Consider the following 23,137-nt stretch of genomic DNA (forward strand, 5'->3'; position numbering starts at 1 on the left):
TGGCTAGTTGTGACATGTTGGCTAGCTATCCCCAGTCAGATTGCATCTGCATGCTTGTTGCGTTCTCCCTGGTGCGTGCGTTCGTTCGTGAGCTGACTGCTCATTCTAAATAGTATAATCTAATCCGTGTCAGCGTGAAGCTGCGTTCATTCGGTTTTTGACATGCAGAAGTAAAATGGGTGTGTTTATGCTGCTGTTCAAATGCACAGATCACTTTATATGTCTTCACAAAAACAACTCCCGGTAGTTTGAAAGCTTGGCATCATATTTTATTCATGCAGCTTTGTTGATGACTCCAACCACCTCACTCCCCTAGTATTCAACCAATCAGTGGCTCTCATTGGGCCTGTTATCAGTGAGTCGGATAGTGCGTGCCTTTTCTGAGAGCTCTGTTGATGATCCCACCCTAATCATAAACATTGGTGGAAGCAAGGCCTTTCTACAGGGACACTGTCACAAAGGTTACTGTCTCAAAGGTTAAAAACCTTTATTGGGTTTGTCACACTTTGGGTGGTGGAGGTGACCCACTGCCAGACAGACAGTGGGTCGGTCGATGCCAGAGGGAGATGGGGACGTGTTCGATCAGCCATCTTGGATTGAATTAATCATAGGCGTCGGAGGAGGACGTCGTAGGCATCGGCAGAAGTAGTGCCTTTTAATGAAGGGTGAATCTTAGAAAAGTTGAGATGGTGAGGTAAAGGGATGAATGAAGCACAGCAAGGATTGGAAGATCGGAGACTAGAAACAAAGATGGAGCATTGTGCGCGCAGCAGGCATTAGGACAGGCAGGCAAGCAAACACGCAGGTATTAGGACAGACAGGCACGCAGGCATTAGGACAGGCAGGCAAGCAAACACGCAGGCATTAGGACAGACAGGCACGCAGGCATTAGGACAGGCAGGCAAGCAAACACGCAGGCATTAGGACAGGCAGGCACGCAGGCATTAGGACAGGCAGGCAAGCAAACATGCAGGCATTAGGACAGGCAGGCACGCAGGCATTAGGACAGGCAGGCAAGCAAACACGCAGGCATTAGGACAGACAGACAGGCACGCAGGCATTAGGACAGACAGACAGGCACGCAGGCATTAGGACAGACAGACATGCACGCAGGCATTAGGACAGGCAGGCAAGCAAACACGCAGGCATTAGGACAGGGCAGGCATTAGGACAGGCAGGCAAGCAAACACGCAGGCATTAGGACAGACAGACAGGCACGCAGGCATTAGGACAGGCAGGCAAGCAAACACGCAGGCATTAGGACAGACAGACAGGCACGCAGGCATTAGGACAGGCAGGCAAGCAAACACGCAGGCATTAGGACAGGCAGGCACGCAGGCAGGACAGGCAGGCAAGCAAACACGCAGGCATTAGGACAGACAGACAGGCACAGGCATTAGGACAGGCAGGCAAGCAAACACGCAGGCATTAGGACAGGCAGGCAGAGGCAGACAGGGCACGCAGGCATTAGGACAGACAGACAGGCACGCAGGCATTAGGACAGACAGGCACGCAGGCATTAGGACAGACAGACAGGCACGCAGGCATTAGGACAGACAGACAGGCACGCAGGCATTAGGACAGACAGACAGGCACGCAGGCATTAGGACAGACAGACAGGCACGCAGGCATTAGGACAGACAGACAGGCACGCAGGCATTAGGACAGACAGACAGGCACGCAGGCATTAGGACAGACAGACAGGCACGCAGGCATTAGGACAGACAGACAGGCACGCAGGCATTAGGACAGACAGGCACGCAGGCATTAGGACAGACGGGCACACAGGCATTAGGACACACAGGCATTAGGACAGGCACACAGGCATTAGGACAGGCAGGCAGGTAAACACACAGGCATTAGGACAGGTGAAAAGGCATTAGGACAGGCACACAGGCATTAGGACAGGCAGACAGGCATTAGGACAGGCGCACAGGCATTAGGACAGGCAGGCAGGTAGGTAAACACGCAGGCTTTAGGACAGGCTGACACGCAGGCTTTAGGGCAGGCTGACACGCAGGCTTTAGGGCAGGCTGACACGCAGGCTTTAGGACAGGCTGACACGCAGGCTTTAGGACAGGCTGACACGCAGGCTTTAGGACAGGCTGACACGCAGGCTTTAGGACAGGCTGACACGCAGGCTTTAGGGCAGGCTGACACGCAGGCTTTAGGACAGGCTGACACGCAGGCTTTAGGACAGGCTGACACGCAGGCTTTAGGACAGGCTGACACGCAGGCTATAGGGCAGGCTTTAGGACAGGCTGACGGACTGACACGCAGGCTATTACGGGGACAGGCTGACACGCAGGCTATAGGACAGGCTGACGGGCTGACACGCAGGCTATAGGGCAGGCTGACGGGCTGACACGCAGGCTATAGGACAGGCTGACGGGCTGACACGCAGGCTTTAGGACAGGCTGACACGCAGACTTAGGACAGGCACGGGCTGACAGGCTATAGGACGGGCTGACACGCAGGCTTGGACAGGCTACGGGCTGGCAGGCTATAGGACAGGCTGACTGGCTGACACGCAGGCTATAGGGCAGGCTGACGGGCTGACATAGGACAGGCTTTAGGCTATAGGGCAGGCTGACACGCAGGCTTTAGGACAGGCTGACACGCAGGCTTTAGGACAGGCTGACACGCAGGCTATAGGACAGGCTGACACGCAGGCTATAGGACAGGCTGACGGGCTGACACGCAGGCTATAGGACAGGCTGACGGGCTGACACGCAGGCTATAGGGCAGGCTGACGGGCTGACACGCAGGCTTTAGGACAGGCTGACACGCAGGCTTTAGGACAGACTGACACGCAGGCTTTAGGACAGGCTGACACGCAGGCTATAGGACAGGCTGACGGGCTGACACAGGCTATAGGACAGGCTGACGGGCTGACACGCAGGCTATAGGACGGGCTGACACGCAGGCTATAGGACGGGCTGACACGCAGGCTATAGGACAGGCTGACAAGCAGGCTATAGGACGGGCTGACACGCAGGCTATAGGACGGGCTGACACGCAGGCTATAGGAGGCTGACACGCAGGCTATAGGACAGGCTGACACGCAGGCTATAGGACAGGCTGACACGCAGGCTATAGGACAGGCTGACACGCAGGCTATAGGACAGGCTGACACGCAGGCTTTAGGACAGGCTGACACGCAGGCTTTAGGACAGGCTGACAGGCTGACACGCAGGCTATAGGACAGGCTGACGGGCTGACACGCAGGCTATAGGGCAGGCTGACGGGCTGACACGCAGGCTATAGGACAGGCTGACACGCAGGCTATAGGACAGGCTGACGGGCTGACACGCAGGCTATAGGACAGGCTGACACGCAGGCTATAGGACAGGCTGACACGCAGGCTATAGGACAGGCTGACGGGCTGACACGCAGGCTATAGGACGGGCTGACACGCAGGCTATAGGACAGGCTGACGGGCTGACACGCAGGCTATAGGACAGGCTGACGGGCTGACACGCAGGCTATAGGACAGGCTGACGGGCTGACACGCAGGCTATAGGGCAGGCTGACTATAGGACAGGCTGATGGGCTGACACGCAGGCTATAGGGCAGGCAGGCTGACGGGCTGACACGCAGGCTTTAGGACAGGCTGACACGCAGGCTATAGGACAGGCTGACACGCAGGCTATAGGACGGGCTGACACGCAGGCTTTAGGACAGGCTGACACGCAGGCTATAGGACAGGCTGACGGGCTGACACGCAGGCTATAGGACAGGCTGACACGCAGGCTATAGGACAGGCTGACGGGCGGACCTAATACTTTAAAGGGGCAATCTGCAGTTGCTACATCTTTTATGAAAAACATTTTAAATGAATGATTGAAGGGTATAGCGTCATAAGGCGGCACGGTAGCCTAGTGGTTAGAGCGTTGTACTAGTAACCGGAAGGTTGCAAGTTCAAATCCCCGAGCTGACAAAGTACAAATCGGTCGTTCTGCCCCTGAACAGACAGTTAACCCACTGTTCCTAGGCCGTCATTGAAAATAAGAATTTGTTCTTAACTGACTTGCCTGGTTAAATAAAGGTAAAAAAATAAATAATAGAATATAACAGTAATATCTACCAGATTTGAAAGTCAACCATCATCACTAGTTGTTCAACCATCATCAAAGTTGTTAAACCATCATCACTAGTTGTTAAACCATCATCACTAGGTTAGTTGTTAAACCATCATCACTAGTTGTTAAACCATCATCACTAGTTGTTAAACCATCATCACTAGTTGTTAAACCATCATCACTAGTTGTTAAACCATCATCACTAGTTGTTAAACCATCATCACTAGACTAGTTGTTAAACCATCATCACTAGTTGTTAAACCATCATCACTAGTTGTTAAACCATCATCACTAGTTGTTAAACCATCATCACTAGTTGTTAAACCATCATCACTAGTTGTTCAACCATCATCACTAGTTGTTCAACCATCATCACTAGTTGTTCAACCATCATCACTAGTTGTTCAACCATCATCACTAGTTGTTAAACCATCATCACTAGTTGTTAAACCATCATCACTAGTTGTTCAACCATCATCACTAGTTGTTCAACCATCATCACTAGTTGTTCAACCATCATCACTAGTTGTTCAACCATCATCACTAGTTGTTCAACCATCATCACTAGTTGTTAAACCATCATCACTAGTTGTTAAACCATCATCACTAGTTGTTAAACCATCATCACTAGTTGTTCAACCATCATCACTAGTTGTTAAACCATCATCACTAGTTGTTCAACCATCATCACTAGTTGTTCAACCATCATCACTAGTTGTTCAACCATCATCACTAGTTGTTAAACCATCATCACTAGTTGTTAAACCATCATCACTAGTTGTTAAACCATCATCACTAGTTGTTAAACCATCATCACTAGTTGTTAAACCATCATCACTAGTTGTTCAACCATCAACACTAGTTGTTCAACCATCATCACTAGTTGTTCAACCATCAACACTAGTTGTTAAACCATCATCACTAGTTGTTAAACCATCATCACTAGTTGTTAAACCATCATCACTAGTTGTTAAACCATCATCACTAGTTGTTAAACCATCATCACTAGTTGTTCAACCATCATCACTAGTTGTTCAACCATCATCACTAGTTGTTAAACCATCACTAGTTGTTAAACCATCATCACTAGTTGTTAAACCATTAGTTGTTAAACCATCATCACTAGTTGTTAAACCATCATCACTAGTTGTTAAACCATCATCACTAGTTGTTAAACCATCATCACTAGTTGTTAAACCATCATCACTAGTTGTTAAACCATCATCACTAGTTGTTAAACCATCATCACTAGTTGTTCAACCATCATCACTAGTTGTTAAACCATCATCACTAGTTGTTAAACCATCATCACTAGTTGTTAAACCATCATCACTAGTTGTTCAACCATCATCACTAGTTGTTCATCACATGTTCAACCATCATCACTAGTTGTTCAACCATCCACTAGTTGTTAAACCATCATCACTAGTTGTTAAACCATCACTAGTTGTTCAACCATCATCACTAGTTGTTCATCACTAGTTGTTCCATCATCACTAGTTGTTAAACCATCATCACTAGTTGTTAAACCATCATCACTAGTTGTTCAACCATCATCACTAGTTGTTCAACCATCATCACTAGTTGTTCAACCATCATCACTAGTTGTTCAACCATCATCACTAGTTGTTAAACCATCATCACTAGTTGTTAAACCATCATCACTAGTTGTTAAACCATCATCACTAGTTGTTAAACCATCATCACTAGTTGTTAAACCATCATCACTAGTTGTTCAACCATCAACACTAGTTGTTCAACCATCATCACTAGTTGTTAAACCATCATCACTAGTTGTTAAACCATCAACACTAGTTGTTCAACCATCATCACTAGTTGTTCAACCATCATCACTAGTTGTTCAACCATCAACACTAGTTGTTAAACCATCATCACTAGTTGTTCAACCATCATCACTAGTTGTTCAACCATCAACACTAGTTGTTAAACCATCATCACTAGTTGTTCAACCATCATCACTAGTTGTTCAACCATCATCATTAGTTGTTCAACCATCAACACTAGTTGTTCAACCATCATCACTAGTTGTTCAACCATCATCACTAGTTGTTCAACCATCAACACTAGTTGTTAAACCATCATCACTAGTTGTTCAACCATCATCACTAGTTGTTCAACCATCATCACTAGTTGTTCAACCATCATCACTAGTTGTTCAACCATCATCACTAGTTGTTCAACCATCATCACTAGTTGTTCAACCATCATCACTAGTTGTTCAACCATCATCACTAGTTGTTCAACCATCCATCATCACTAGTTGTTCAACCATCATCACTAGTTGTTCAACCATCAACACTAGTTGTTCAACCATCATCACTAGTTGTTAAACCATCATCACTAGTTGTTCAACATCACTATCACATAGTTGTTCAACCATCATCACTAGTTGTTCAACCATCATCACTAGTTGTTCAACCATCATCACTAGTTGTTAAACCATCATCACTAGTTGTTAAACCATCATCACTAGTTGTTCAACCATCATCACTAGTTGTTAAACCATCATCACTAGTTGTTCAACCATCATCACTAGTTGTTCAACCATCATCACTAGTTGTTAAACCATCATCACTAGTTGTTCAACCATCACTAGTTGTTAAACCATCAACACTAGTTGTTCAACCATCAACACTAGTTGTTCAACCATCAACACTAGTTGTTCAACCATCAACACTAGTTGTTCAACCATCAACACTAGTTGTTCAACCATCATCACTAGTTGTTCAACCATCATCACTAGTTGTTCAACCATCAACACTAGTTGTTCAACCATCAACACTAGTTGTTCAACCATCATCACTAGTTGTTCAACCATCATCACTAGTTGTTCAACCATCAACACTAGTTGTTGAACCATCATACATTAGCCATCAATTAATGAAGGAAACTGAAGAGGCCGGCCTTCCAGTACCACTATTCTCCTCAACCCACCAGTTCTATCTCCCCCAGTGACTCAAGGCCTTATAGCCTTACTGCTGTGTTTCTTTGAGTGCAGGGTTGTTGAGTGTCTTCACACTGTAGCTGTGTATTTATGAGTTTATCTCCCGTCCTCGGCTGTCCGAGATGGGCTTCCACTTGGTTTAGTGCGGCCTGTCCGTGTCAACGCCGTAGAGGAGAGTGATGAGTTATGTTTGGGTAGCGGTACTAGTGTAGGCCTCTGCACCTGATACTTTTCTCTACCCTGTCCACCCCTGGCCCTCTTTCAACCCCCGTGAAAGGAGGGCAGGCTATTCTGGGGACCGGGGTTACCCACGGTCACATGTTATGTGTGACAAAGTTGAGATCTGTGTGGGCAGGATCTGTCTAAAAGTAGCATGTGGTTTTAGCTAGCGTGCTAGCATTCTACAGCATTCTATAGCATATCATGAAAGGAGTTGGTTTTGTTTCAAATCAGATCAAATTTGAATTTGTCACATGCTTATTAACAAAAGGTGTAGACTAACAGAGAAATGCTTACTTACTGGGTCCTTCCCAACATTACAGAGAGGAAGAAAAAAAGAAAAGTGAAGTAATATAAAGTAACACAAGGAATAAATACACAAATGTTTTGTATACTGAGTGTATTTAGCAGACTTATGGCTTGTGGGTAGAAGCTGTTTAGGATCCTGTTGGTATCACTTATGAGACAGCCTAAATGAAGGAGGTCGGAGACCTGGCAGTGTTGTGCCAGGACAACAACGTCAACGTCAGCAACACAAAGGAGTGTATGCACAAACCATGTGTATGCCGCATTGCACTACTTCACAGGAGAGCCATTTGAATAAAAAATATATATATTTTTGGCAGAATTGTGTTCTGCAACATGTGAACTTTCATGTGCCTTAATAACAAACGTGTATACCATCTAAATACATTATACAATTGTTAAATTAGGAGCCTAGTTGGTTTAGCCGCAGAAAAAGTCAGCAACCTTCCCACTAGTCATGATTGGCTGAGATAATGAGTGGGCTGGACATGCCGAGAGATGAGTTTGCATTGGTCTGCCATGTAGCGCGCTTCTGTCTATATCATGAGCTGGTCAGTATGTGTAGATAATCCTTTCTAACAGGGCTATTTTGTCAGATACCACGTTGTAGAACCGCATAAGTGTTGCTCTCCACTTTCTGGAGGACAGAGTTTTGAAATCAGTGGAATTAGAGTATGATAGCTAAGGAGATGGAGAACATTCTGGTGTTTCATTGCAAATATGCAGACTGAGTCGAAAAGAGAACACACAGAAGGCTGTTGTATAACCTGTCTCCGAGAGAAACACTCTGAGTTTATGAACAGACAATCTGACAACGCTCTGAGTTTACAAATGCCCTGAGCACACTGGCACTCCAGATTAAATTTACCAACACACCCGTAGTATATAACAGCCTTTAGTCTTGAAATCTTTGGTTGTTTTGTACATGGCCTCGTGTGAATCCTTAAATGGGTGGGTGTGGCTTAGCTTAAGAGGTTGTGAACAATGCTGAATCGGTGTAGACAATGAGCTCTCCAGTAGGTACCAAAACATTCCAGGGCCATTTTCTCAAAAGTGAGATTACAAGTTTATCAACATTCAAACTAGAATTACTTTCCTATTGTTCCTCAACTCTAGTGTATGATATACCATTTTCTAGCTCTGAGTCTCTACTTTTATCCGATGTAAAAAATAAAAATAAAAAAAACTTTTAAAAAACAACACAATTTCAAATTTTGCTACATAAGACCGACTCGTGCCTGTCGGTCCCATATGATGGCCCGTCAATTTATTAATTCAGTAAATTACTTCGATAACCAGCAAGTTAAATTTAGGGGTCGCTTTAACAGAGATTTCTTTATTTTTCACGCAGGAAAAAAAACAAAGTGCTTAAGAAATCTCTTGCTGTGTTTTGTAAGCGGAGATCTACAATGCTTATTGTGATTTCTGTTCACCATCAGCGATTCTGATAATGACTGTAACTCCTTATTTAGAATTTCAGTGAGCTCACTGGCTTTGGGTGCTGACATGTAGAGTGTACATAATCATTCTAGTTTTGTGTAAGACCAGTGGCAAATCATATGTAAAATAGAGAAAAGTAATGGCCCAAGGGAACTGCCCTGAGGGACACCGCACTGTGCATATGTGACATGCTCAATCATAATCCGTCGGAAGTTGCGATGGCTAATTTGCATATCAATTATGTGTTTGTCCATTTAGATACTATGTGATTTCGGCTAGAAAATAAAGATGGACTAACTTTAACAAACTACTGTATATCACAGGACAAAAAAGAAGGACCGTTTTAGTTATGCTCTTCACGGCATGTGGCCATAGCAACTCCAAACAGTGGTACGACACCCAGTAGATGAGTAGAGCTGAGTTAGACAGATGAGGCAGCATTATTAGACAGCATGCGGACTTCTTCACAGGCGCTGAACTCAGTCTCCCAGGGTTGGTCTGTTTCTCAGTTTTTCTTTCTGTGTTGTCCTCTGTAGGTGTTGCCTGGTGGTGAGACTGGAGGGACCTTTGTGAACCAGTCATCTCATTGTCCTCAGCTTAGAGCGATGCCACTTTGCAGAATGAGACCCTTCTCCTGACACAGGGAGGGTACTCCTCCCCCCAACCTTAGCAACCCGGACTCTCTACCTACCTACCTCACCCCTGACCCCCATTACCTCACCACTGACTAACCCATAAACCCTCCCCTCTAATTACTACCTCAACACTCTCCTCTATGTAAACCTGCTGCTCTTAAACTGCTCTGTCCCCACCCTCCGGAGTATTACATTACATTCAATACATCAACAGGGGTAATTTAAAAAAGCATTGTCAGTGCCTACTCCCTGGTGTCCATTTTGTGCCCAGAGTGTATCCTCAGTAAGGTGCTCTAAGCCTGTGTACTGGCACGTGACGATGCTGCTGAACTTCGAGTGACGTCCCCACTCTGTGATGTCAGAGGCTAGAGGAGAGGGGCGGGACCAGAGTGGGAATCTCTCGTTTGTGGTTGGCTGTGTCGATGAAGACCACCGAGGCTCAAAAGAAGGAGGAAGAATAAAGAACGAGGGAGAGATGCGAAAAGGAGAGGAGGAGGACGATGACAAGGATGATGACTCGGTGTGTACGTGGAAGCAGGAAAAAAGAGACTAGTCTTTACTTGCTTCCTTGCTTCCTCACCTCCTTCTCGAACTGCATTTGAGGGGAAGAATCCAAGATCCCGCTCCTCCAAATGCATTTTGAAAAAGAGGAGAGATTACAGAACAGGAAAAACAAATTGCCTTGGCAAGTAACCTTATAACACATCATGTACATTAAATGACAAACAGTGATCTTTACACCCCCCCTTCTCTCTGGTTCCCCCAGAGGCAGATCGTGGTGGGCATCTGCTCCATGATGAAGAAGTCCAAGTCAAAGCCCATGACCGAGATCATGGAAAGGCTGTGTAAGTTTGAGTACATCACGGTGGTCATCTTCCCCGAGGAGGTCATCCTCAGCCAGCCCGTGGACAAATGGCCCCTGTGTGACTGCCTCGTCTCCTTCCACTCCAAAGGTACAAACCAGCGTACGTACGTGCACCCACCGTACACTATTGAGTGCATCAGGTACTGGTTTTCTCACATGCACAGCTACAGATAAATACTGTATATGCATGCCTGTAGTATACATGCATACACAATCTCTACATTAACCATGCACAAAGGAAGGAAATGCCAAATGTACGCACACACACACACGTTCCCGTCTTGCCAGTGTGTAGCCGTAGTATACGTCTAGCATGGTCTTAGAACAGAGTTCAGAAAAATTAAATCTACATGGAAATGTATTTAACCTGTATACAGACTCATGGAACAATAATGTCATGTATTTAGCCTGTATACAGACCCATGGAACAATAATGTCATGTATTTAGCCTGTTTACAGACCCATGGAACAATAATGTCATGTATTTAGCCTGTATACTAAATGGCATATATAAGTATATATATAAGTTAAGACGTGTTTCCTGTATTTATTTACATGGTTGTGTTTATGTATGTGTTGGGGTGGGTGTGTAGGTTTCCCATTGGACAAAGCGGTAGAGTACGCCAAACTCAGAAACCCGCTTCTCATCAATGACCTGAACATGCAGTACTACATACAAGACAGGTATGATGGGAAACACTCAGTCATTCCTAGCCTGTTCATACTTTTTGTAAAAGTCTACTGACTCGTTCCATTATATAATCGTTGTATTCTGTCCCCTCAGGAGGGAGGTGTATCGTATCTTGCAGGAGGAGGGCATTGATCTTCCTCGTTACGCTGTGTTAACCCGAGACCCAGACAGACCTGAAGGTAAGTGTACAATGCATCTTGTCTCTTGTGCCAGACTGGTACTATTAAATCAATTAGCTAGCTAGCTAGCATGCACCCAAGATTTGGTTCTGGGTGCCAAGATTACAAGTGTAGCCACTTGCACTGCTGAATGTGGCCTTTTTCCATAGCGCGATTGGTTAGAATGCTTCAGGAGGGTGGTTCAATGTGCTCGAGTCTCGGGTATGAGCTAGATCAGGAGGAAGTGCTGCAGCTAAGGAAGCACAGCCACTTCCTTTTACATATGCATTTTCTGTAGACCTCAAGTTCTGCCTAGCCTAATGAAGATGAAGGCTGTCACAGTATCGCCAACCCCTACCCAGTCGGGCATAATTCAAGTGTGTTTCGAGGCCCTGTCTCTGATTGGCTGGGTGGCTTTTCATTCTAGAGTGTAACCTGGTGGAGGGGGAGGATCATGTGGAGGTGAACGGGGAGGTGTTCCCCAAGCCCTTTGTGGAGAAGCCTGTGAGTGCTGAGGACCATAACGTTTACGTCTACTACCCCACCTCAGCTGGAGGAGGCAGCCAGAGACTCTTCCGCAAGGTACTGAGGGACAGTCGGACGCTGTATTGTATAGGAACTGCTGTTGGAATTCTAGTGGATGGGTGGAGTTTTTTGGAGCCATGCTGTACAGAATGGGTTGAAACTCAACTGTACACACTTAGTACTCAAACCAAACTTTCAACCCCTTATTTAGATATTTTAGTTGCACTTTATTAGATTTTTTTTCTTCTTGAAAGAATCAAACAAATGGAATAGTCCCAAAAGTGCAACCCCCCCATCCCCGTCCCATCTTGCTGGCTCAACCAAGCGCTCTGTCGATACTATTTGAACCCAGGTCTGATTGTCTCCTCTCTCCTGTAGATAGGGAGCCGCAGCAGTGTGTACTCCCCAGAGAGCTGTGTGAGGAAGACTGGCTCCTACATATACGAGGAGTTCATGCCAACGGACGGCACTGATGTCAAGGTAAGTGTGTGTTGTTGTGTGAGCCTGGTTCCAGTCAGTCATTTGTTTGATCGGCTATATGGGGTGTGTGTCTTGTTGATGTTTAGGTTAATCGATTGGTGGACTGTATGTATACAGTGCCCTTTGACTGTTCCCACATTTTGTTGCGTTACGTCCTTATTCTAAAATTGATTAAATCGTTCTTTCCTCATAAATCAACTCACAATACCCCATAATGACAAAGCAAAAATGTGTTTTTAGTTTTTTTTGTGCTAATTTATAAAAAAATAGAGGATATATTTGCACAAGTATTCAGACCCTTTAATCAGTACTTTGTTGAAGCATCTTTGGCAGTGATTACAGCCTCAAGTCTTCTTGGGTATGACGCTATAAGCTTGGCACACCTGTATTTGGGGAGTTTCTCCGTACATTTTTTAATACTGCATCAGGTTTACACTGGGGACGAGAGCTGTGAATTGTCAGCGACCTTACGATATGATATTATCACCATACCAAGGTGCCGATACAATATGTATTGTGATTTAGAAATGGTGATTTAATAAAAACAACTAAACATATTGCTCAGCTTATGTCTGCTGCAGAGGGACACGATAGATGCCACGGGAAAACAACAAGTACTGATCAGTCATGGAAATGAACATGCAGGAAAACAACAAGTATTGATCAGTCATGGAAATGAACATGCAGGAAAACAACAAGTATTGATCAGTCATGGAAATTAACATGCAGGAAAACAACAAGTATTGATCAGTCATGGAAATTAACATGCAGGAAAACGACAAGTATTGATCAGTCATGGAAATTAACATGCAGGAAAACAACAAGTATTGATCAGTCATGGAAATTAACATGCAGGAAAACAACAAGTATTGATCAGTCATGGAAATTAACATGCAGGAAAACAACAAGTATTGATCAGTCATGGAAAGTAACATGCAGGAAAACAACAAGTATTGATCAGTCATGGAAAGTAACATGCAGGAAAACAACAAGTATTGATCAGTCATGGAAATTAACATGCAGGAAAACAACAAGTATTGATCAGTCATGGAAATTAACATGCAGGAAAACAACAAGTATTGATCAGTCATGGAAATTAACATGCAGGTACAGAAAACAACAAGTATTGATCAGTCATGGAAAGTAACATGCAGGAAAACAACAAGTATTGATCAGTCATGGAAATTAACATGCAGGAAAACAACAAGTATTGATCAGTCATGGAAATTAACATGCAGGAAAACAACAAGTATTGATCAGTCATGGAAATTAACATGCAGGAAAACAACAAGTATTGATCAGTCATGGAAATTAACATGCAGGAAAACAACAAGTATTGATCAGTCATGGAAATTAACATGCAGGAAAACAACAAGTATTGATCAGTCATGGAAATTAACATGCAGGAAAACAACAAGTATTGATCAGTCATGGAAATTAACATGCAGGAAAACAACAAGTATTGTATTGAGTATTCAGTCATGGAAATTAACAAGTATTGATGTCAGGAAAACAACAAGTATTGATCAGTCATGGAAATGAACATGCAGGAAAACAACAAGTATTGATCAGTCATGGAAATGAACATGCAGGTACGGAAAACAACAAGTATTGATCAGTCATGGAAATTAACATGCAGGAAAACAACAAGTATTGATCAGTCATGGAAATTAACATGCAGGATCAGTCAAAATTAACAAGTATTGATCAGTCATGGAAATTAACATGCAGGAAAACAACAAGTATTGATCAGTCATGGAAATTAACATGCAGGAAAACAACAAGTATTGATCAGTCATGAAATTAAATGCAGGAAAACAACAAGTATTGCAGGAAATTAACAAGTATTGATCAGTCATTGATCAGTCATGGAAATTAACATGCAGGAAAACAACAAGTATTGATCAGTCATGGAAATTAACATGCAGGAAAACAACAAGTATTGATCAGTCATGGAAATTAACATGCAGGAAAACAACAAGTATTGATCAGTCATGGAAAGTAACATGCAGGAAAACTAGTGCAAAAATAATATTGTCACAACGATACGATATATCATCCACAATAATATCCCCATATGTCACTGTATTGTGACACTACTGTGGCCCTGACTATGATATGATGTCAGGTGAACACAGTGGGCCCTGACTATGATATGATGTCAGGTGTACACAGTGGGCCCTGACTATGATATGATGTCAGGTGAACACAGTGGGCCCTGACTATGATATGATGTCAGGTGAACACAGTGGGCCCTGACTATGTGTCTATGATATGATGTCAGGTGAACACAGTGGGCCCTGTCTATGATATGATGTCAGGTGAACACAGTGGGCCCTGACTATGTGTCTATGATATGATGTCAGGTGAACACAGTGGGCCCTGACTATGATATGATGTCAGGTGTACACAGTGGGCCCTGTCTATGATATGATGTCAGGTGAACACAGTGGGCCCTGACTATGTGTCTATGATATGATGTCAGGTGAACACAGTGGGCCCTGACTATGTGTCTATGATATGATGTCAGGTGAACACAGTGGGCCCTGACTATGATATGATGTCAGGTGTACACAGTGGGCCCTGTCTATGATATGATGTCAGGTGAACACAGTGGGCCCTGACTATGATATGATGTCAGGTGAACACAGTGGGCCCTGACTATGATATGATGTCAGGTGAACACAGTGGGCCCTGACTATGATATGATGTCAGGTGAACACAGTGGGCCCTGACTATGATATGATGTCAGGTGAACACAGTGGGCCCTGACTATGTGTCTATGATATGATGTCAGGTGTACACAGTGGGCCCTGACTATGTGACTATGATATGATGTCAGGTGTACACAGTGGGCCCTGACTATGATATGATGTCAGGTGAACACAGTGGGCCCTGACTATGATATGATGTCAGGTGTACACAGTGGGCCCTGACTATGATATGATGTCAGGTGTACACAGTGGGCCCTGACTATGATATGATGTCAGGTGTACACAGTGGGCCCTGACTATGTGTCTATGATATGATGTCAGGTGTACACAGTGGGCCCTGACTATGTGTCTATGATATGATGTCAGGTGTACACAGTGGGCCCTGACTATGATATGATGTCAGGTGTACACAGTGGGCCCTGACTATGATATGATGTCAGGTGAACACAGTGGGCCCTGACTATGATATGATGTCAGGTGTACACAGTGGGCCCTGACTATGTGTCTATGATATGATGTCAGGTGAACACAGTGGGCCCTGACTATGTGTCTATGATATGATGTCAGGTGTACACAGTGGGCCCTGACTATGTGTCTATGATATGATGTCAGGTGTACACAGTGGGCCCTGACTATGTGTCTATGATATGATGTCAGGTGTACACAGTGGGCCCTGACTATGATATGATGTCAGGTGAACACAGTGGGCCCTGACTATGATATGATGTCAGGTGTACACAGTGGGCCCTGACTATGATATGATGTCAGGTGAACACAGTGGGCCCTGACTATGTGTCTATGATATGATGTCAGGTGAACACAGTGGGCCCTGACTATGTGTCTATGATATGATGTCAGGTGTACACAGTGGGCCCTGACTATGTGTCTATGATATGATGTCAGGTGTACACAGTGGGCCCTGACTATGTGTCTATGATATGATGTCAGGTGAACACAGTGGGCCCTGACTATGATATGATGTCAGGTGAACACAGTGGGCCCTGACTATGATATGATGTCAGGTGTACACAGTGGGCCCTGACTATGTGTCTATGATATGATGTCAGGTGAACACAGTGGGCCCTGACTATGATATGATGTCAGGTGTACACAGTGGGCCCTGACTATGATATAATGTCAGGTGAACACAGTGGGCCCTGACTATGATATGATGTCAGGTGGGCCCTGACTATGATATGATGTCAGGTGAACACAGTGGGCCCTGACTATGATATGATGTCAGGTGTACACAGTGGGCCCTGACTATGTGTCTATGATATGATGTCAGGTGTACACAGTGGGCCCTGACTATGTGTCTATGATATGATGTCAGGTGAACACAGTGGGCCCTGACTGATATGATGTCAGGTGTACACAGTGGGCCCTGACTATGTGTCTATGATATGATGTCAGGTGAACACAGTGGGCCCTGACTATGTGTCTATGATATGATGTCAGGTGTACACAGTGGGCCCTGACTACAGTGGGCCCTGACTATGATATGATGTCAGGTGAACACAGTGGTCCCTGACTATGTATATGATGTCAGGTGAACACAGTGGGCCCTGACTATGATATGATGTCAGGTGAACACAGTGGGCCCTGACTATGATATGATGTCAGGTGAACACAGTGGGCCCTGACTATGATATGATGTCAGGTGTACACAGTGGGCCCTGACTATGATATGATGTCAGGTGTACACAGTGGGCCCTGTCTATGATATGATGTCAGGTGTACACAGTGGGCCCTGTCTATGATATGATGTCAGGTGAACACAGTGGGCCCTGACTATGATATGATGTCAGGTGAACACAGTGGGCCCTGACTATGATATGATGTCAGGTGAACACAGTGGGCCCTGACTATGTGTCTATGATATGATGTCAGGTGAACACAGTGGGCCCTGACTATGATATGATGTCAGGTGAACACAGTGGGCCCTGACTATGATATGATGTCAGGTGAACACAGTGGGCCCTGACTATGTGTCTATGATATGATGTCAGGTGAACACAGTGGGCCCTGACTATGATATGATGTCAGGTGAACACAGTGGGCCCTGACTATGATATGATGTCAGGTGAACACAGTGGGCCCTGACTATGTGACTATGATATGATGTCAGGTGAACACAGTGGGCCCTGACTATGATATGATGTCAGGTGAACACAGTGGGCCCTGACGATGTGTCTATGATATGATGTCAGGTGAACACAGTGGGCCCTGACTATGTGTCTATGATATGATGTCAGGTGAACACAGTGGGCCCTGACTATGATATGATGTCAGGTGAACACAGTGGGCCCTGACTATGATATGATGTCAGGTGAACACAGTGGGCCCTGACTATGATATGATGTCAGGTGTACACAGTGGGCCCTGACTATGATATGATGTCAGGTGAACACAGTGGGCCCTGACTATGTGTCTATGATATGATGTCAGGTGAACACAGTGGGCCCTGACGATGATATGATGTCAGGTGAACACAGTGGGCCCTGACTATGTGTCTATGATATGATGTCAGGTGTACACAGTGGGCCCTGACTATGTGTCTATGATATGATGTCAGGTGTACACAGTGGGCCCTGACTATGATATGATGTCAGGTGAACACAGTGGGCCCTGACATGATGTCAGGTGAACACAGTGGGCCCTGACTATGTGTCTATGATATGATGTCAGGTGTACACAGTGGGCCCTGACTATGTGTCTATGATATGATGTCAGGTGTACACAGTGGGCCCTGACTATGATATGATGTCAGGTGAACACAGTGGGCCCTGACTATGATATGATGTCAGGTGAACACAGTGGGCCCTGACTATGATATGATGTCAGGTGAACACAGTGGGCCCTGACTATGTGTCTATGATATGATGTCAGGTGAACACAGTGGGCCCTGACTATGATATATGATGTCAGGTGAACACAGTGGGCCCTGACTATGATATGATGTCAGGTGAACACAGTGGGCCCTGATGTCTATGATATGATGTCAGGTGAACACAGTGGGCCCTGACTATGATATGATGTCAGGTGAACACAGTGGGCCCTGACTATGATATGATGTCAGGTGTACACAGTGGGCCCTGACTATGTGTCTATGATATGATGTCAGGTGAACACAGTGGGCCCCTGACTATGATATGATGTCAGGTGAACACAGTGGGCCCTGACTATGATATGATGTCAGGTGAACACAGTGGGCCCTGACTATGATATGATGTCAGGTATAAACAGTGGGCCCTGACTATGATATGATGTCAGGTGTACACAGTGGGCCCTGACTATGATATGATGTCAGGTGAACACAGTGGGCCCTGACTATGTGTCTATGATATGATGTCAGGTGTACACAGTGGGCCCTGACTATGTGTCTATGATATGATGTCAGGTGAACACAGTGGGCCCTGACTATGTGTCTATGATATGATGTCAGGTGAACACAGTGGGCCCTGACTATGATATGATGTCAGGTGAACACAGTGGGCCCTGACTATGGGTCTATGATATGATGTCAGGTGAACACAGTGGGCCCTGACTATGATATGATGTCAGGTGAACACAGTGGGCCCTGACTATGATATGATGTCAGGTGTACACAGTGGGCCCTGACTATGTGTCTATGATATGATGTCAGGTGAACACAGTGGGCCCTGACTATGATATGATGTCAGGTGAACACAGTGGGCCCTGATATGATGTCAGGTGAACACAGTGGGCCCTGACTATGATATGATGTCAGGTGATGACACAGTGGGCCCTGACTATGATATGATGTCAGGTGAACACAGTGGGCCCTGACTATGTGTCTATGATATGATGTCAGGTGTACACAGTGGGCCCTGACTATGATATGATGTCAGGTGAACACAGTGGGCCCTGACTATGATATGATGTCAGGTGAACACAGTGGGCCCTGACTATGATATGATGTCAGGTGTACACAGTGGGCCCTGACTATGATATGATGTCAGGTGTACACAGTGGGCCCTGACTATGATATGATGTCAGGTGAACACAGTGGGCCCTGACTATGATATGATGTCAGGTGTCAACACAGTGGGCCCTGACTATGATATGATGTCAGGTGAACACAGTGGGCCCTGACTATGATATGATGTCAGGTGAACACAGTGGGCCCTGACTATGATATGATGTCAGGTGAACACAGTGGGCCCTGACTATGATATGATGTCAGGTGAACACAGTGGGCCCTGACTATGATGTCAGGTGAACACAGTGGGCCCTGATATGATGATGTCAGGTGAACACAGTGGGCCCTGACTATGATATGATGTCAGGTGAACACAGTGGGCCCTGACTATGTGTCTATGATATGATGTCAGGTGAACACAGTGGGCCCTGACTATGATATGATGTCAGGTGAACACAGTGGGCCCTGACTATGATATGATGTCAGGTGAACACAGTGGGCCCTGACTATGATATGATGTCAGGTGTACACAGTGGGCCCTGACTATGTGTCTATGATATGATGTCAGGTGAACACAGTGGGCCCTGACTATGATATGATGTCAGGTGAACACAGTGGGCCCTGACTATGATATGATGTCAGGTGTACACAGTGGGCCCTGACTATGTGCATGATATGATGTCAGGTGAACACAGTGGGCCCTGACTATGTGCCTATGATATGATGTCAGGTGAACACAGTGGGCCCTGACTATGTGTCTATGATATGATGTCAGGTGACACAGTGGGCCCTGACTATGATATGATGTCAGGTGAACACAGTGGGCCCTGACTATGTGTCTATGATATGATGTCAGGTGTACACAGTGGGCCCTGACTATGTGTCTATGATATGATGTCAGTCAGGTGAACACAGTGGGCCCTGACTATGATATGATGTCAGGTGTACACAGTGGGCCCTGACTATGTCAGGTATAATATGATGTCAGGTGTACACAGTGGGCCCTGACTATGTGTCCATGATATGATGTCAGGTGAACACAGTGGGCCCTGACTATGATATGATGTCAGGTGAACACAGTGGGCCCTGACTATGATATGATGTCAGGTGAACAGTGGGCCCTGACTATGTGTCTATGATATGATGTCAGGTGAACACAGTGGGCCCTGACTATGTCTATGATATGATGTCAGGTGAACACAGTGGGCCCTGACTATGATATGATGTCAGGTGAACACATGGGTCTATGATATGATGTCAGGTGAACACAGTGGGCCCTGACTATGATATGATGTCAGGTGTACACAGTGGGCCCTGACTATGATATGATGTCAGGTGTACACAGTGGGCCCTGACTATGATATGATGTCAGGTGTACACAGTGGGCCCTGACTATGATATGATGTCAGGTGAACACAGTGGGCCCTGACTATGATATGATGTCAGGTGTACACAGTGGGCCCTGACTATGATATGATGTCAGGTGTACACAGTGGGCCCTGACTATGATATGATGTCAGGTGTACACAGTGGGCCCTGACTATGTGTCTATGATATGATGTCAGGTGTACACAGTGGGCCCTGACTATGATATGATGTCAGGTGAACACAGTGGGCCCTGACTATGTGTCTATGATATGATGTCAGGTGTACACAGTGGGCCCTGACGATGATATGATGTCAGGTGAACACAGTGGGCCCTGACTATGTGTCTATGATATGATGTCAGGTGAACACAGTGGGCCCTGACTATGTGTCTATGATATGATGTCAGGTGTACACAGTGGGCCCTGACTATGTGTCTATGATATGATGTCAGGTGAACACAGTGGGCCCTGACGATGATATGATGTCAGGTGTACACAGTGGGCCCTGACTATGTGTCTATGATATGATGTCAGGTGAACACAGTGGGCCCTGACTATGTGTCTATGATATGATGTCAGGTGTACACAGTGGGCCCTGACGATGATATGATGTCAGGTGTACACAGTGGGCCCTGACTATGATATGATGTCAGGTGAACACAGTGGGCCCTGACGATGATATGATGTCAGGTGAACACAGTGGGCCCTGACTATGTGTCTATGATATGATGTCAGGTGAACACAGTGGGCCCTGACGATGATATGATGTCAGGTGTACACAGTGGGCCCTGTCTATGATATGATGTCAGGTGTACACAGTGGGCCCTGACTATGATATGATGTCAGGTGTACACAGTGGGCCCTGACTATGATATGATGTCAGGTGAACACAGTGGGCCCTGACTATGTGTCTATGATATGATGTCAGGTGAACACAGTGGGCCCTGACTATGATATGATGTCAGGTGAACACAGTGGGCCCTGACTATGATATGATGTCAGGTGTACACAGTGGGCCCTGACTATGATATGATGTCAGGTGAACACAGTGGGCCCTGACTATGTGTCTATGATATGATGTCAGGTGAACACAGTGGGCCCTGACTATGATATGATGTCAGGTGTACACAGTGGGCCCTGACTATGATATGATGTCAGGTGAACACAGTGGGCCCTGACGATGATATGATGTCATGTGAACACAGTGGGCCCTGACTATGTGTCTATGATATGATGTCAGGTGAACACAGTGGGCCCTGACTATGATATGATGTCAGGTGAACACAGTGGGCCCTGACTATGATATGATGTCAGGTGAACACAGTGGGCCCTGACTATGTGTCTATGATATGATGTCAGGTGTACACAGTGGGCCCTGACTACGTGTCTATGATATGATGTCAGGTGTACACAGTGGGCCCTGACTATGATATGATGTCAGGTGTACACAGTGGGCCCTGACTATGATATGATGTCAGGTGTACACAGTGGGCCCTGACTATGATATGATGTCAGGTGTACACAGTGGGCCCTGACTATGTGTCTATGATATGATGTCAGGTGAACACAGTGGGCCCTGACTATGATATGATGTCAGGTGAACACAGTGGGCCCTGACTATGATATGATGTCAGGTGTACACAGTGGGCCCTGACTATGTGTCTATGATATGATGTCAGGTGAACACAGTGGGCCCTGACTATGATATGATGTCAGGTGAACACAGTGGGCCCTGACTATGATATGATGTCAGGTGTACACAGTGGGCCCTGACTATGATATGATGTCAGGTGTACACAGTGGGCCCTGACTATGTGTCTATGATATGATGTCAGGTGTACACAGTGGGCCCTGACTATGTGTCTATGATATGATGTCAGGTGTACACAGTGGGCCCTGACTATGATATGATGTCAGGTGAACACAGTGGGCCCTGACTATGATATGATGTCAGGTGTACACAGTGGGCCCTGACTATGATATGATGTCAGGTGTACACAGTGGGCCCTGACTATGTGACTATGATATGATGTCAGGTGAACACAGTGGGCCCTGACTATGTGTCTATGATATGATGTCAGGTGAACACAGTGGGCCCTGACTATGTGTCTATGATATGATGTCAGGTGTACACAGTGGGCCCTGACTATGTGTCTATGATATGATGTCAGGTGAACACAGTGGGCCCTGACTATGATATGATGTCAGGTGTACACAGTGGGCCCTGACTATGATATGATGTCAGGTGAACACAGTGGGCCCTGACTATGATATGATGTCAGGTGTACACAGTGGGCCCTGACTATGATATGATGTCAGGTGTACACAGTGGGCCCTGACTATGATATGATGTCAGGTGAACACAGTGGGCCCTGACTATGATATGATGTCAGGTGTACACAGTGGGCCCTGACTATGATATGATGTCAGGTGTACACAGTGGGCCCTGACTATGATATGATGTCAGGTGTACACAGTGGGCCCTGACTATGATATGATGTCAGGTGAACACAGTGGGCCCTGACTATGTGTCTATGATATGATGTCAGGTGAACACAGTGGGCCCTGACTATGATATGATGTCAGGTGTACACAGTGGGCCCTGACTATGATATGATGTCAGGTGAACACAGTGGGCCCTGACTATGTGTCTATGATATGATGTCAGGTGAACACTATGATATGATGTCAGGGCCCTGACTATGATATGATGTCAGGTGAACACAGTGGGCCCTGACTATGATATG

The 23,137-nt window shown here is 45.7% G+C and overlaps 1 protein-coding gene across 3 annotated transcripts in view; it reads left to right on the forward strand.

The window, feature by feature from the left end:
- ppip5k1b (diphosphoinositol pentakisphosphate kinase 1b) overlaps positions 1 to 23,137 on the forward strand; it is a 150,433-nt gene that overhangs the window by 15,572 nt on the left and 111,724 nt on the right. For 2 of the 3 annotated variants that reach the window (XM_052480799.1, XM_052480801.1), the window contains exons 2-7: positions 9,549 to 10,167; positions 10,414 to 10,600; positions 11,106 to 11,196; positions 11,297 to 11,382; positions 11,789 to 11,943; positions 12,265 to 12,366. In XM_052480799.1, coding sequence (XP_052336759.1) covers positions 10,003 to 10,167; positions 10,414 to 10,600; positions 11,106 to 11,196; positions 11,297 to 11,382; positions 11,789 to 11,943; positions 12,265 to 12,366 — 786 coding nt within the window. In that variant the 5' untranslated portion in view covers positions 9,549 to 10,002. Of the gene's footprint in view, positions 1 to 9,548; positions 10,168 to 10,413; positions 10,613 to 11,105; positions 11,197 to 11,296; positions 11,383 to 11,788; positions 11,944 to 12,264; positions 12,367 to 23,137 lie in introns of all 3 variants that reach the window. The other variant, XM_052480800.1, reaches the window with a different exon arrangement.

This window comes from Oncorhynchus keta, chromosome 26, assembly GCF_023373465.1.
Source record: "Oncorhynchus keta strain PuntledgeMale-10-30-2019 chromosome 26, Oket_V2, whole genome shotgun sequence".
Classification (NCBI taxonomy): Eukaryota; Metazoa; Chordata; class Actinopteri; order Salmoniformes; family Salmonidae; genus Oncorhynchus; species Oncorhynchus keta.